At 35.5% G+C, this 14,522-nt stretch overlaps 1 protein-coding gene across 9 annotated transcripts in view; it reads left to right on the top strand.

Annotated features, from left to right (window-relative positions):
• The window catches only part of vav2 (vav 2 guanine nucleotide exchange factor), a 238,597-nt gene extending 224,497 nt beyond the window's left edge, over positions 1-14,100 (top strand). For 4 of the 9 annotated variants that reach the window (XM_009295358.5, XM_009295357.5, XM_068216025.2 and 1 more), the window contains 12 exons: positions 3,280-3,368; positions 3,486-3,499; positions 3,737-3,758; positions 4,028-4,155; positions 4,905-4,976; positions 5,124-5,185; positions 5,540-5,656; positions 5,786-5,873; positions 7,372-7,495; positions 9,782-9,868; positions 10,141-10,295; positions 12,245-14,100. In XM_009295358.5, the coding sequence (XP_009293633.2) occupies positions 3,280-3,368; positions 3,486-3,499; positions 3,737-3,758; positions 4,028-4,155; positions 4,905-4,976; positions 5,124-5,185; positions 5,540-5,656; positions 5,786-5,873; positions 7,372-7,495; positions 9,782-9,868; positions 10,141-10,295; positions 12,245-12,292 (1,006 nt within the window). In that variant the 3' untranslated portion in view covers positions 12,293-14,100. Of the gene's footprint in view, positions 1-3,279; positions 3,369-3,485; positions 3,500-3,736; positions 3,759-4,027; positions 4,156-4,904; positions 4,977-5,123; positions 5,186-5,539; positions 5,657-5,785; positions 5,874-7,371; positions 7,496-9,781; positions 9,869-10,140; positions 10,296-12,244 lie in introns of those variants that run through there. The other 5 variants (XM_009295356.5, XM_009295360.5, XM_068216026.2 and 2 more) reach the window with 5 other exon arrangements.
• Positions 14,101-14,522: the final 422 nt, after the last annotated feature.

Raw genomic sequence — 14,522 nt, 5'->3', positions numbered from 1 at the left:
AAGTCAATGGAGCGTTTTTATAGTTTTCGTCTGGTTAGTGTGGCTAACTGTTGTGCAGGCTCTGTAGAACAGGGGTGCCCAAACTTTTTGGTATGAAGGGCCAAAAAATAAACATCGTTGAGAGCTGTGGGGCAAAGAAAAATACAGCAAGCTATTTTACTTTAAAGTTGCCATGAGTAATTTCATAAAATTAGAAAATAAATAGACAACATTACTTTATATCCTATTAACCAATCCAGTATAACTTTTTAAATGATAACTAATTGAAATAAAAACATAAACATTTACATATATAACGCAGTGAAGGTCAATGCTGAATACACTAGTCAAGTAGCATTTGTCTTTGCATTGATTTGCTCAACAAATCAATTTTTTTAGTTATTCTATCCGTCGGGGGACAGTATGTCTATTTTGAACTAAATCTGATTATATGACACCATTTATATTGAAACATTTAATTTGAGCTAGCTTTTTGTAGCTTCACAATACAGCAAACAAATAAAAGGTTAAATAAAATTTCTCTAAACTATCTCCATCATTCTTCCTCTCTTCACAAATGGGATGTGGGGCCAAAACAAAGGTTACTATAGACCAGCTTTGGCATGCGGACGCTAGTTTGTGCATCTCTGCTGTAGAACCTAAATGCTACACACACATCCCATTTACTTTTCAAACCTCTAACTGTGTCCATACTATCAAGTCATACAATCTGATTTCTTTTAAAGATGTCCTCAATATATACATTGTTTATTTTAGCAATGATGTAAACTTCAGCAACTATAACAAACACTCCATTTGCATTCACACCTGTCTGTTCACTAAACTCACATGTTGCAAGTTCAAAGTAACACAACTGAATGTAGATGATGTGCTGCTACTGCTGCTTTACGTTTCTCAGACACCAAAGGAAATCCACACACTTTTGAGTGCATGGGATTGTTCAAAGACGAGAGGAGAATCCGACACTCTTGGTTGAGGGTTGTCGCCTTTTGAAGACTAATTTTATTCATGCTTCTGTATAAGTCTGTAGCATTTTTGATATTCTTGTAGCATTTACATGGCTTTGATGTTCTCTGCATGCTATGCTTTGAGCGCATCTAAACAGTAAATCTTACTAATGTTATCTACAGTGTCTAAACTAACAGCGGTAATGTAGCTTAGTCAGTGTATTGCAATGGATTAACTGTACTATCAAAGGAAACAGGACAATGTTGCCAAGTTTTAATATTAATCATTTTGTTTTATGTGTCTGTTTGCTACTGTTGGCTAAGTGATACAATATATTCTATGTCAGGGGTGCCCAAACCTTTTCTTATGAAGGGCCAAAATCCAAGCTTGATTGAGAGCTGTGGGCCGAAAGTAAATATAGCAAACTGTAGGAAGTTGCCATGAGTAATTTCCTAATTTATTTCATAATATTTATAAATAAATTGTCAAATTTACTTCAACCGTATTTACTTCATATTTTTTTGAAAATGTATATTATTTTAACAAACTTATTACAATAAAACCAATAAAAAAATCTATTTCTAAAACATTGGAGTTCAATGCTGAATACACTAGTCATGCTAAACCTGCCTTGATTTGCACGGTGATGTCCTCTGCTTTATCCCCTATTCATGAAGTGACATTATGTACATTTTAAACAAATCATTTAATTGAACTTCAATTTCAGTTTGATTTGATTTATTTATTTTGAACAGAAATATCATACATGAAAATTCTTTAACAAAAAATACATTTCAACATGGTCGAAATGGAGCGAGATGAAGCACAAGCTTAATATTTTCCCATCATTTGTCTATTACTTATTTCTTCTTTTACTTATCTCTTCTTTTTACATGAGACATATGAGCTTTGCATGAGACATATTTTATCCTTTTGGCATCCTTTGCATATTATATGTTTGATTCCATTTGTACATTTACATTTTATAACATACACCCAAATATAAATAGTATTGCAAACAGCCATGAACTGAAATTTGATCATACCTTTCTTATTGTATTATTTTTCAGTCAGCTCTCTTCATCATAATAGTCCTTTAATAATAAATATTTGTTTTAACTTGTTAAATTGATTGATATCCTGACATTTTGAGAATCTGTTCTAGACTGTTCCATAATTTTACACCACATACAGACGTACACAATTTTGGAGTTTTCAACCTCTTAATTTAGTTCTTCTCACAGATGATATCCCCCTTGTCTTTCTTCAAAAAACTTTTGTGTGCATTTCAGAAGTAATTTATTTCTGGCTTTAAACATACACTGCTGTTTTAAATTTAACCAAATCATTAAACCTAAAAATAAAGGGTTTGTATGCCCCAGATACCCCACATTTTTTATCAGTCCAATGACTTTCTTTGTACATAAGGATCGTATGTTAGTTATATGTATTCCCCCAGATTTCAACACAATAACTCATATTTGGCAACATAAGTGTGTTATATAATACATACATTGATTTATTGTCCAGGATAAATCTTGCTTTATACACTATTGCTACAGTTTTTACTAATTTTGATATCACTATGTTTATTTGCTGTTTCCAACTAATTTTATGATCCAAAACAACACCAGAAACTTAATTGCATATACTCTTTCTATAACTTCATTAGCAATAAAAAAAAGTTAATAAGTAAAAGTTAAATAAAACAAACAAACAAAGGGTTTGTTGAAATGAGAATCTCTTTAAAAGGCCTTCCCCAACCCTTCCAATCATTTTCCCTCTGGCAGGCCAAATCAAAGGATACAAAGGCCAACTTAGGCCCACGGGCCCTAAATTTATTTCTACATTAACACTTCTCACTGTTCGTTCCACGGGTAACAAGGGTGGGCTTTTCTCAGCCTTGTCAATGAATTGCTCCACAAAGACACCTGTTATTTAAAACGTGCCAGTTCTTTAAATGTGATTAAAAATTCCAACGACTCACGCAGTATCCAGTAAATAGTGAATGCCACATAGTTCACTATATAAACAAAGAGCGCAAATATATATATATATTATATATATATATATTTTTTTTTTTTTTGACTTGGGTTTAAACACCTGCTCAGTAATGTTTTGTCAGCTTGTGCTAAGTTATGCATGGGTGAGCATCACTCAAACTCGAAACGAAATTGAGTTGTCTTTGAATGATTTTGAACTCTAATACCTCAGGACATGAGCGCATATTATCATATGATATACATGTCTCACGAGTCAAGGCTCTATCTGCATTCACACAAAGACACATCATGACATACCTGTCTCTCACACTTTTCTGTCCTTCTTTAGAGGTATTTTCTACCAGGGATACTACTGTTCTCTCTGTGGGACAGGCGCACATAAGGAGTGTCTGGAGATCATTACCATCTGCAAAATAAGTGAGTGTCTCTCAGAAAGCTGCTTCTCAAAGAAATGCATGTACATTACATCTGCTCTAATTGAAGAGTCCACTGACCGTGCTTTCTCTCTCTCTCTCTCTTTCATTATTATTTCAGGTCCCCATGATTCGGTGAGTTTTTAGTGGCCTGTACTAATAAACTTTCAGCTCTCAGACTTAATGTCTGATAAATTAATCATTCCCTTTTACTGACTTTTACCAAACTTTACTACATTATTTCATTTTAAACTTTGTCCTCATTTTGGAGAGACACTGTAGGGATGTCTTGCAATATGCCTGATATGCTTATAAAAACGTTAATACACTTTGAAGCGCATTAAATCATAATTTCCCTTGTGCTTTTGACAGGAGCCGGGGCTACCTCAATCAGGTAAAAAGACAAGTAAAATGTGGTTTTGTAACTTTCTTCTGTGATACTAATGAGGTTATGTCAATATGAAAAATTTAGATCATAAAATGAGATGGACCACACTGAGTGCTCAAAAGCTAATGAAGTTATACTTTAGCTCTCTGCTGCCATCTAGTGTATAGTGCATGCATGCATGCAGTAAACTCAGAGAATGGTTTACGTTATAGGAATATGAATTATAAGATTGCATATGCTTTTTCATCACACATTTGATTCAATGTGTTTTTAAGGTCCAAAAATGGTGGCCATCCGAAATTACCATGGTGCTCCGGCCCCGCCTGGCAAGATACCACTCTGCTTCCAGACAGGAGAAGTCATTGAACTGTTGAAGGGAGATCCAGACACATCATGGTGGGAGGTACAATATTAGAAAATCAAATTACTTACATTTTTACAGTGATTTCTTTGGTCTGAGTTTGACACTTTCCATGTGCTGAATACTTGTAGTACACACAGTTGAAATCAGAATTATTAGCCCCCCTGTTTATTTTTTTCCCTAATTTCTGTTTAATGGAGAGACGATTTTTTCAACACATTTCTGACCATAATAGTTTTAATAACTCATTTCTAATAACTGATTTATTTTATGTTTTCCATGATGACAGTAAATACTATTTTACTAGATATTTTTCAAGACACTTCTATACAGCTTAAAGTGACATTTAAAGGCTTAACTAGGTTAATCAGGTTAACTAGGCAGGTTAGGATAATTAGGCAAGTTATTGTATAACGATGTTTTGTTCTGTAGACTATCAAAATAAAATGTTTTTTAAAAAATTAAAATTTTCTTTTATTCTTGCCGAAATAAAACAAATAAGACTTTCTCCAGAAGAAAAATATTATCAGACATACTGTGAAAATGTCCTTGCTCTGTTAAACATCAATTAGAAAACATTTGAAAATAAAAATAATAATTTATAGGGGGCTAATAATTCTGACTCCAGCTGTAATTGGTTATTTGACCCATTTGATCATACCTGTTGCAGTTTATGCAGACTTTGTTCTTAACTATACTTTTACTCAGCTATTTTAGGAGCATGCTGTTCTTATTCAGTTTCTTTGATGTAGATGAATTCATTTTTACACCGTGTTGTATTTTCCTCTCAGGGTAAGCTCATTCAAACCCAAAAGACTGGCTACTTTCCCAGTTCCAGTGTGAAACCATGTCTAGACCCTAAGGTACAGGTTTAAAACTTTTCTAATTATTTTGAAATAAAATATTTATCTCTCTTTTAAATATATGTACACTAAAGTTTTATACAGTGCACTTCACTAATATTGGTCTTATGGTCTATAATAACTGTTTTCATTGTTTTTTTTTAATAGCCTTTCCAGGCATTTTCCAACCGTCAGTCCTCCAGGGAGACGGATTACTACGTTTATCCCTGGTATTTCATCCTGTTTGAGAACACAAGGATTTTTCTATTGACAATTCCAAGCTACAGCATAATTTATTTCATTTAAACATTACATAGTCTTGTGCATTACATTAATAATATAATTGCGATTATAAATTGATGAGTGCAGCTATGCTGATGTGTTTGTCTTTAGTAATATTTGCACTGAATTGTGTGTGTCATAACTCAAATCAATGATGGTGATTGATTAGCTTTAAACTAATTACAAGGCATGTTGAGTCTTTGTCTTTTAATGAGGTAATGACCTCTGTGAGAGTTCCTGTAATGATGTAGAGTCTATAGAACAGACTCGTGTATGAGGTGTGTTTTCCCTGTGGGCTTCAGGTTTGCAGGAAACATGGAGCGGCAGCAGGCCGACAACCTGCTCAAGTCTCACAGCAGCGGCACCTATCTTATCCGAGAGAGAACGGCAGAGGCGGAGAGATTTGCAATCAGCATTAAGTAAGTGTAAATACAACATTCAGTCATTTTGCATTTTGCCTATCTTCGATACAAAGGATCCATTGCAGTATTCCTAGGAAAAGTGTAATGATTTAATGAGTGGCAGAAACATTTCTCTTCTTTTAACAGGTTTAATGATGAAGTGAAGCACATTAAAGTTATTGAGAAAGACAACTGGATTCACATCACAGAGGCCAAGAAGTTTGAAAGCCTCTTGGTAAGAGAAGCCTCTCACAGTCAATATTATTAAGGAGTTTTATTAAGTTGCACAGTGAAGACTGCACTCAAAAAAACAACTTGCAATTTATTCACTTGGATCAATTGCTTAACATACTAATTTATTGCCAAAATATTTTCTTTAATGTACAAAAAGTGACCAAAAAGGCAAATAATCTTAGAATTTCTATTTCTAATAAATGTTAATGTTTCTATTAATATAAGATTTTATTTTAAACTATCACCATCTTAAAAAAAGCAAAACAGATATCAATATCAAGCGTAACTCTTTTAAACAGGGTGTCCGCGGGGTCTTAAAAAGTCTTAAATATTTAATAATAAAATGTTTGGCCTTAAAGTCTTAAATTCACATTGAGTTTATGTCTTAAATCATTTTAAACTGGTTAATTTTAAAAGTCTCCAATCACCAAAAATAACAAGTTTTTTTTATATCAATACTTTAGTTTTTTATTGCAAAGTGATTCACAACAGCTGTTAAACATTTTTACAGCAAATTCTCTTAATTAAATTCCCTAACCAAGAATTACACAATTCCTCATGGTAATAACAGCAATACATTCCTTTACATGATCTTCCATTTACACAAAACCTATTCACAGAAGTAAGGGTGAGTGGACACAATATTTATAAATAGGCATGAAGCATAAGGTTTTGTGTCAGAAACGCATTAGGTTGAATAGGAGTTATAATTAATTAATTTGGACAAAAAAAAAAACAAATACATATTTTTGTAATTTTATTCATAATAATTATACTTTTAACATTGCTAAACTTGTCATTAAAAAAGAAATGTTGGAAAAAAGTGAATACAACTATACTAACTAGACACATTAAAGTATGTGGTTAATTAGATTTTTTTGCCCCAATTCCTCTGGCCCAACCGGTCTATTACAACAAATCCTTAGTGTTTAGCTCTGTGTAAGTAACTGTATAAGCTCTGTAAAACTGTTTAGCTCTGTATAACTTACATTTGTATTAATGAAACCTGCAGAAACCCTATTTAAAAATTGAGTAATAAGAAATGTTACTGAATAATCGTGATGTTCTGAATGGCTGTTGAACATTAAGTTTTACCATCACTGAAATAACTAAAGAAAATTGTTTCAAAATCATGAACACCTACATATACCTTACTTTGAATGGTAATTCAGTAGACTATAAGTCAAATTCTTTTCCATGTTATTGTAAAATTTGCATTCTAAATTATGCTGCTTTTCTGCTTTTTTATCCAATTGTTCATCTTTAAAGCCATATGCTGCACATCTGCCAGAAAACAAGATGAGTGATGCTAATGCGGCTCTTAATTTGCATTTCATTTGCACAGAACTAAAGCCTAAACCAAGCCTACCTAAAACTGTAACTATTTTCCTGGCTAGGACAGATATTTCTACCGAAAATGGAGTTTAAGTTTCTACAGTACATTGATAAAGGTAATAACAGCTGGAACATGAAACTGAAACTTTTGATACGTGTAACAGGAGCTTGTGGAGTATTATCAGAGTCATTCACTGAAGGAGAGTTTTAAGCTGTTGGACACAACATTACGGTACCCTTACAAATCCCGGGAACGCTCAAGCTCTCGCACCAATACCCGCTCACCAGGTAAACACTCCCTGCCATAATCCTCCTCGTTTTTTTTATCTGTCACGTTTTTCTTGCTCTCTATTTCTCTTTCTCTCTCTCTGTCTTTTCTATTTTCGCCCTTTTGCTTTCTTGCTTTCTCTGGCACACATGTGTTATTGAGCCTCCACCATTCTGGCAAGCAGCTCTTTTGGACACGCTCTCGAGGTCTGAACAAATAAACCCTACCAGCTGGTCCCGCCCTCACATTCAGAAGGCTCCGCCCACTGGTATTTCAGCTGTCAGTCATCTTAGGTTTGGTAGTCACGGGTCCGCCCACTCTGGCTAAGGCTGTGGCCTGACTGAGGCTTTTGGCTTCTGGGGCCAAGTTTTGCTTGGCCAGCTGAATAGGTTCCAATAAACAGATGCTTCATTAGATGTATTATAAATGATGGGCTTTTGTTCCCCTTCCAGTCAAGCTTAACTGGTGCTCACTGGTATTTTTAAGCAAGTGCAAAAAGACAGTAGCTGTGACTTTGAAAGGTTTGAAGATCCTCTATCTAATCCTAGAGCCACTTAAAGTAGTCATTCATCAAAGATGAAAATCTTGTCATTCGCTGTCAGTATAACCTATCTTCTTCCATGAAACAGAAAAGACACAGGACGTTCACTGTATAAAAGTAATGCGAATATAGGATTATGTACAAACATAAAAAGCTTGGGTCTTTTTAGATGTTTTCTCTCTCAAATATTTATCTCACTTTTGCTAATTTATTTAGTAAAATATTGAGTATTATATATATTTTAGTTTAAAATGGTATTACAATGCTAAATGTGTTTAGTTTTTCCTTTTTAATGTGTCCCACAATCCTACATAAATTATTTCAAGATAATTTGGTGTTCAAAACATTAAAACATTAATGTTTTTTAAATGTTTTTTGATGAACAAATACTTCAAAAGAACAACAATAATTTAAAATATAAATGCTTTGTAACATTATTTATCTGTTAGTCTTTTAAATATATTTAATTATTAAATATAAGTGAGCACACTACTGTCAGTGAGGGCTGTTTTTTGGATGAGATGTTAAACTGAGGTCCTGACTCTCTGTGGTCATTAAAAATCTCATGGCACTTTTCGTAAAGAGTAGGTGTGTAATGCCGGTGTCCTGGCCAAATTCCTTCAATTGGCCCTTCTCCATCATGGCCTTTCAATCATCTCCATCCACTCAATTGGCTCTATCACTGTCCCTCTACTCCACCAATAGCTGGTGTGTGGTGAGGGCACTTTTACCGTTGTCCTGTGGCTGCCGTCGCATCATCCTAGTAAATGCTGCACACTGGTGGCGGAATGGGGAGAACCCCACCTTGATTTGTATGGCCATACACAATAAAAGCGCTATATAAATACACGTAACATTACATTTCTACTTTTTAAAACTTTTGTGCTGCTTAGTATATATATGGACATCATGATAAATAAATTTAAATGCATTTGATATAATTATATTACCTTTTTGCTTGTATTTCTCACCTATTGCAGGTAATTTTAGCTTTTACATGCAGAGTCGCTTAATTTTAAAGCAAAGATTGTGACCTATGATGACCTGTGATCTAAGATAACTTGCATAAAATTATCACGGTGTCACAGTATTGTGGTTACTGCTCTAAATTAAGTTCTTTTAAATGTCTGGGTAAAAAACAACAACTTTTCCCACATTTAACACAATATGTTTTATTTTAATAAACATTTCAAATATTTTGGAGCAGTGGCTTTTGATGTAGAGGCTCCTTTTCTGCTGGAGGTACTGTTGCTCTAAAAACTAAATAAAATAGTCCCACACAAAAAAAACTGTACATATACATACGTAAGACCAGTATAACAGAAAATTCTGGTGGTTTTAAACCTTGACTTTTCCAAACCCCGATAAACTTTGAAATCGGTTATCGTCCCATGCCTGGCAGTGGCCCTACAGTATCAGAAGAACTCTGAGGAGGGGCGCACGGTGCAAGCATCTGTATAGTAGCATTATAGTAGTTTTATTCGAATGTAAAATATTGGAGGAGACGATTTGTAAAAGCATTTCTGGGTGCTGCATTCAGTTTAGTTCAGTCCAGTGTGGTTTAAATTTCACTGCTGAAAGTCCAAACACTGAAGAGCAAATCCATCAATGCACACCTTATACACACACACTTTTGCCTTGTCTTAAATTTGATAAAGAAAACATGAAGAAAAACATTACACTGTTGTGCACTGCTCTTTTATTTATTTTTTGTGCTCTCTCTCTCACTTTCTCTCTCTTTCTCTCTCTCTCTCTCCTGTCTCAGCAGCCACCTGTGCTTCCTACAACTTCTCCTTCCTTAGTCCTCAGGGCCTCAATTTCTCCTCTCAAAGCTCTGCTCCCTTCTGGTCAGGTACTGCGCTTCTTACATCGTTCATGTTTCCGAATTCCCCTTCATGTCCTCCCATTCTCAACCATCTCGCTTGAGTTTCCAGCATCCATCCATTACAGCTTCAGATATTCATACAATTCCAGTGTAAATGGCCTATTAGTAGAGCAGTTTTCACAAGCTTTCAGTCATTACAGTTCATCTCACTCACAGTGTCATAATGTGTCCACTCATCTGCTAATGATGCTCCTCCGTGTTTAATGCGCTAATCTGGGGCTTTTGGTTGGCTTGTACAGTATTCACACCCAGGGTAGTCAGCACAGCTGTGGCGCGATACAACTTTGCTGCCCGAGACATGCGAGAGCTGTCACTGCGAGAAGGAGACATCGTCAAGATCTACAGCAAGATTGGGGGAGACCAAGGCTGGTGGAAAGGAGAAGCCAACGGCAGGGTAAATGAAGCAAGCCAATGATTTGCATTTAAATGTAATTATTTGGAACTGCAGTGCAGACGCTTTCATACAAAGTGATCTAGCAATAGACAATGGAGGAAAGCAATCAACGCAACATGAGAACAAAAATATCACAATTCCTGGTTAGTCTAATCTAGCGTGCAAACCGTTTTTAAAGGATCAAATAGAGAAAAGGGATTGTTACTGTAGTGTAAGACGGTGATGCAGTAATAAAGTAATGGAGAATGCATAGTGTTGGGACTAGTGGTGTAATGGATCACAAATCTCACAGTTCAGATCAAATTGTAGTTTTTTTTTTTTTTTGTCTTGGATCGGACCATTTTTTATATAAGTAAAAAAAACAGGAGACGACAAATGTAATTAGTTTTTTTTATTTATTACAAAAACAGTGCTGGAAGACACTATTGATTTTATCAAACAGAACCCTAGAACCTGTAATTTCATTAAAAATAAAATGAAGAAATAATCAGCTGAACAAAATTTGTAAATTATTCAGTACTATCATTACTACTACTGTTGCTGATGATGCTAAATGTATACAGTATATGCAGTATGAAATGTATATTTAGTCTCATTTTCAATAAATGATTCAGTTATTGACTCATAAAACTTCATGTTTCATTGCTAGATCTGTCATTTTTGAAGAATTATTCAGTGGCATTTATTTGATGGCTGGCCTGACTGATCACCTACTAGTTAAATAATGTAATTTCTGCCTACAACCTTCATTTTTGAGCATTGTTAAATGCACATAATAGTGATTTTAATCTGAACCATAAATGTCAGTGGTTATATCTAAACTATAAACTGTTACCCCAGTACTTCTGTGTTATTTGACTGTTCCAAACCGTATTCTACCGTACTGTATATCTCAGTGGAAACGGGCCATTTGTAACTTCATAATTAACTCTAAAGAATAAAGACTGAATCTCAACATATGCAAATCACCATCATTTATAGTTTATGTTGTGTGCATTTTGAGATCTCGATCTTTTAATGATTAATCGTGCAGCTTACACTGAATGCATACTACCTCATTCCTAATTACTCACCACAACTTCTTTCGTCATCATTATATTTCACAGGAAAGCCTAAATGCTTTCCTACATGTGATTTGAATGAAGTGAGAGGCGATCTCTCTGCGATCGTTACAAATTTAGGATTAATCTACCAGTAAAAAATAGTTTATTAATACGTGGGTCACGTGTTTTCCAAACTGTGGGTTGTGATTCAAATGAATAGCAAATCAACTGTAATCCGTTACACCCCTATTTGGTATGCAATTTTTATTTTCAAGGAATATAAAATAGAATCGGAAGTGTTGATGAGAAAGATGAATCTCATATTTATCATTTGTGAAAGCTTGTTTAAATGTACTGTTGGCCAATCCTGTCAGTAACATTACATTTGATCAAACTGATGCACATAAATCAGGGTATCTGCAAAAACTTTTCATTTCATTTCAGAAATTTTTCATTAAACAAAATCTTAAATTCATTGACATATTGTGACGTAGGTCTTAAATCATTTTAAACTGGTCTTAATTTTCCCATGTCCAGGTAAAGCTACCCAATCGAGCCGGCCCCCAATCACCAAAACTTTTTTATATATTTAAGTTTATTTCAAAGAGATACTATTCACAACAGCTGTTAGCCATCTTCACCCAAAATTCTGCAAATTAAACTCTCTAATCAGGGAAATAAAACTAAAGCAACAAATCCCTTCAGATGATCTTCCATTAATACAAAAACTATTTACAGAACTAGCTGGCCCAAATAAATCTAAAATGTCATTCATAATGGTCTTAAAATGTCTTCAATTTGACTTGAAACCCTGATTAATGCATTCCTTTAATTAAAAGGTAACAATTACTGAGTGTGCCAGTCTCAAGTTGTGTATTCTCACATTGTGTCCATGTTTCCATTCAGATTGGATGGTTTCCCTCCACGTATGTTGATGAGGAGGGTGTGCAGTGACACTCTGGGCTCACAGATCATCCAATCAGATTGCGTTCTGATCCGCAGCCGTCTGAGAGGACTCTTTGCTTCCCATGGCATCACCTCATGGAAGACTTTTCGCTGGAATCATATTTTACAATGATTTTTTTTGTACCTCTGTCTCATTTCGTCATGTACGGATATGCCCCCCCCACTCCCTTTCTCGGAATGTCTGTGTGATCTCTGTGAAGAAACCTGCTCAGAGTCTGTTCGTTCTCAGCATCGTCCGAGGAATCTGTGAACCAAGCAGAACTTTGCCTTGAAGTAGCCAAAGGACAAGCATGGCTTTAAGTTTGTACAGTAATACCTGTGATGTGCTGTGCGCTGCTGGCCACAGTGGTATAATCGGGGTGGGATGAATAAATATATATATAAAAATATAAATATAATTTATTAAAGAGATATATCTATGATTATAATGCAGCGTTGGACATTGGTCCAGTGGCAGCTGTGCAAAGAATATATGAGAGCAGAAAAGATGCACTTTGCATTTCTTTACAGAGAGATTTTGCCTTAGTAAATGGTAATGCCTTTAGAGATGGAGGTAAAAAGAGATGGATTTAGACTCATCTTGCACATATACACTCGTACATCCGCCCTGTCCAGAAACACGGTGCCTTTTTTTACATGTTTCTCACTCCCAACAGCGTCTGCTTTATGAGGCTGCAGCATTAGCATCTCTGTTCTGTGGCTGTACACTTTCAATCAACTCATTCAAGCAGAAGACCACACAACATCAGAGTGAACATTTCTTTGACTGAAATGAGCAGTGACCAGATCTGCTCCTCATCTCACTGGAACAAAAGGAGCAGCTGACCGAGAGTGTTATGTCTTGGACAATGAAGGATACATCCACCATTATGTCTTCCTATTAATCTGAGAGGACGCTAACGTGCAATGGAGTATCAGGAATAGTCTCCTTGAATGCTGTGATTAGCTTTTCTATCCACGTCCTCAGTGGTCCCAATTTGGACTGAAAGGGAAAGTGAAATGCTGCACTGATCTTCATGAATACCCAGAGGTTTTTGTGACTTTTTTGTCGTCTTTTACAAGCACATACATATTGCCATTGCGTGTTTCTCATCTGCAGCCTGCCACATTACAGTATCTTGCCTTACTGGTGGACACTTGGTGCTACAGTGCTACATATTGCAGACATTGAGTTGTTTTGCTGTCGTTCTGGATGAGGAAACCCACTGCTGAAGAACCTCAGCCATCAAGTGCACTTTATCTGTCCAGAGACCTTTTAACATGGGACACCACACTGCAGACCTGGACATTAAATTTTCATATTATTTAATAATAAGAAGAACCGTCCTTGTTTTTACCTCTGGAAGAAGTATAAAATCCTTCACACTATGAGCAACGGTCCTTCAGTCCCATATTGAACATTACCTGTAAACTTCATAAGTGCATGGATGTGTGTCCCTCATACAGTCCTCTGAGAAAAACCTTTAGCTGTTGCCATCAGAAATTGAACCCATAAATTGAAAGTGGGAGAGTGCTGGACTCTAATAAAGCATGGGATGTGGTTTTAGCTTGAGTACAGCTGTCTGCTGTGATGGAGGAGTGCGGCTCAGGTCAAGGTGCTGCTGGTTTAGGGGCTTAAGTACCTGTTTGTGTAGTGGACAAAACCCATTGCATGTGGTCATAGATATTACAACTGCTGTCTGTGGATCCTGAAAAAAGGAAAAAAGAAAAAAAAACAGGAAGCTGTGTACATTTTTGAGCGGTCAGTTATTTGGAAACTGAGGTCTATCATCAAATAAATATTTCTCTTTTGCCTATTTCCTGTGTCCTGTACACTGTTAGCAGGATGGATGGATGGATGGATAGATAGATAATCGTGTGTGCGTGCGCGTGCGTGCGTGCGTGCGCGTGCGCGTGCGTGCGTGTGTGTGTGTGTGTGTGTGTGTGTGTGTTTGTGCGTGCGTGCGTGCGTGCGTGTGTGTGTGTGTGTGTGTGTGAGTGTGAACGCGCGCACACTCGCGCGGATATGGCTTAGTTGTACTCGATTAAATTATTTGACAGTGATTCACCTCGTCCTTGTAAGAACTTCAAAATAATTTTAAAATTATATACATTTTGTTTATTTATATATATATTTATATATATATATATGTGTGTGTGTGTGTGTGTGTTTATATATATATATATATATATATATATATATATATATATATATATATATATATATATATATATATAT

The sequence above is a fragment of the Danio rerio genome, chromosome 21 (assembly GCF_049306965.1).
Source record: "Danio rerio strain Tuebingen ecotype United States chromosome 21, GRCz12tu, whole genome shotgun sequence".
In the NCBI taxonomy this organism is placed as follows: Eukaryota; Metazoa; Chordata; class Actinopteri; order Cypriniformes; family Danionidae; genus Danio; species Danio rerio.
The sequence above is the reverse complement of the archived record's forward strand: the minus strand, read 5'-3'. Positions and strand labels throughout refer to the sequence as shown.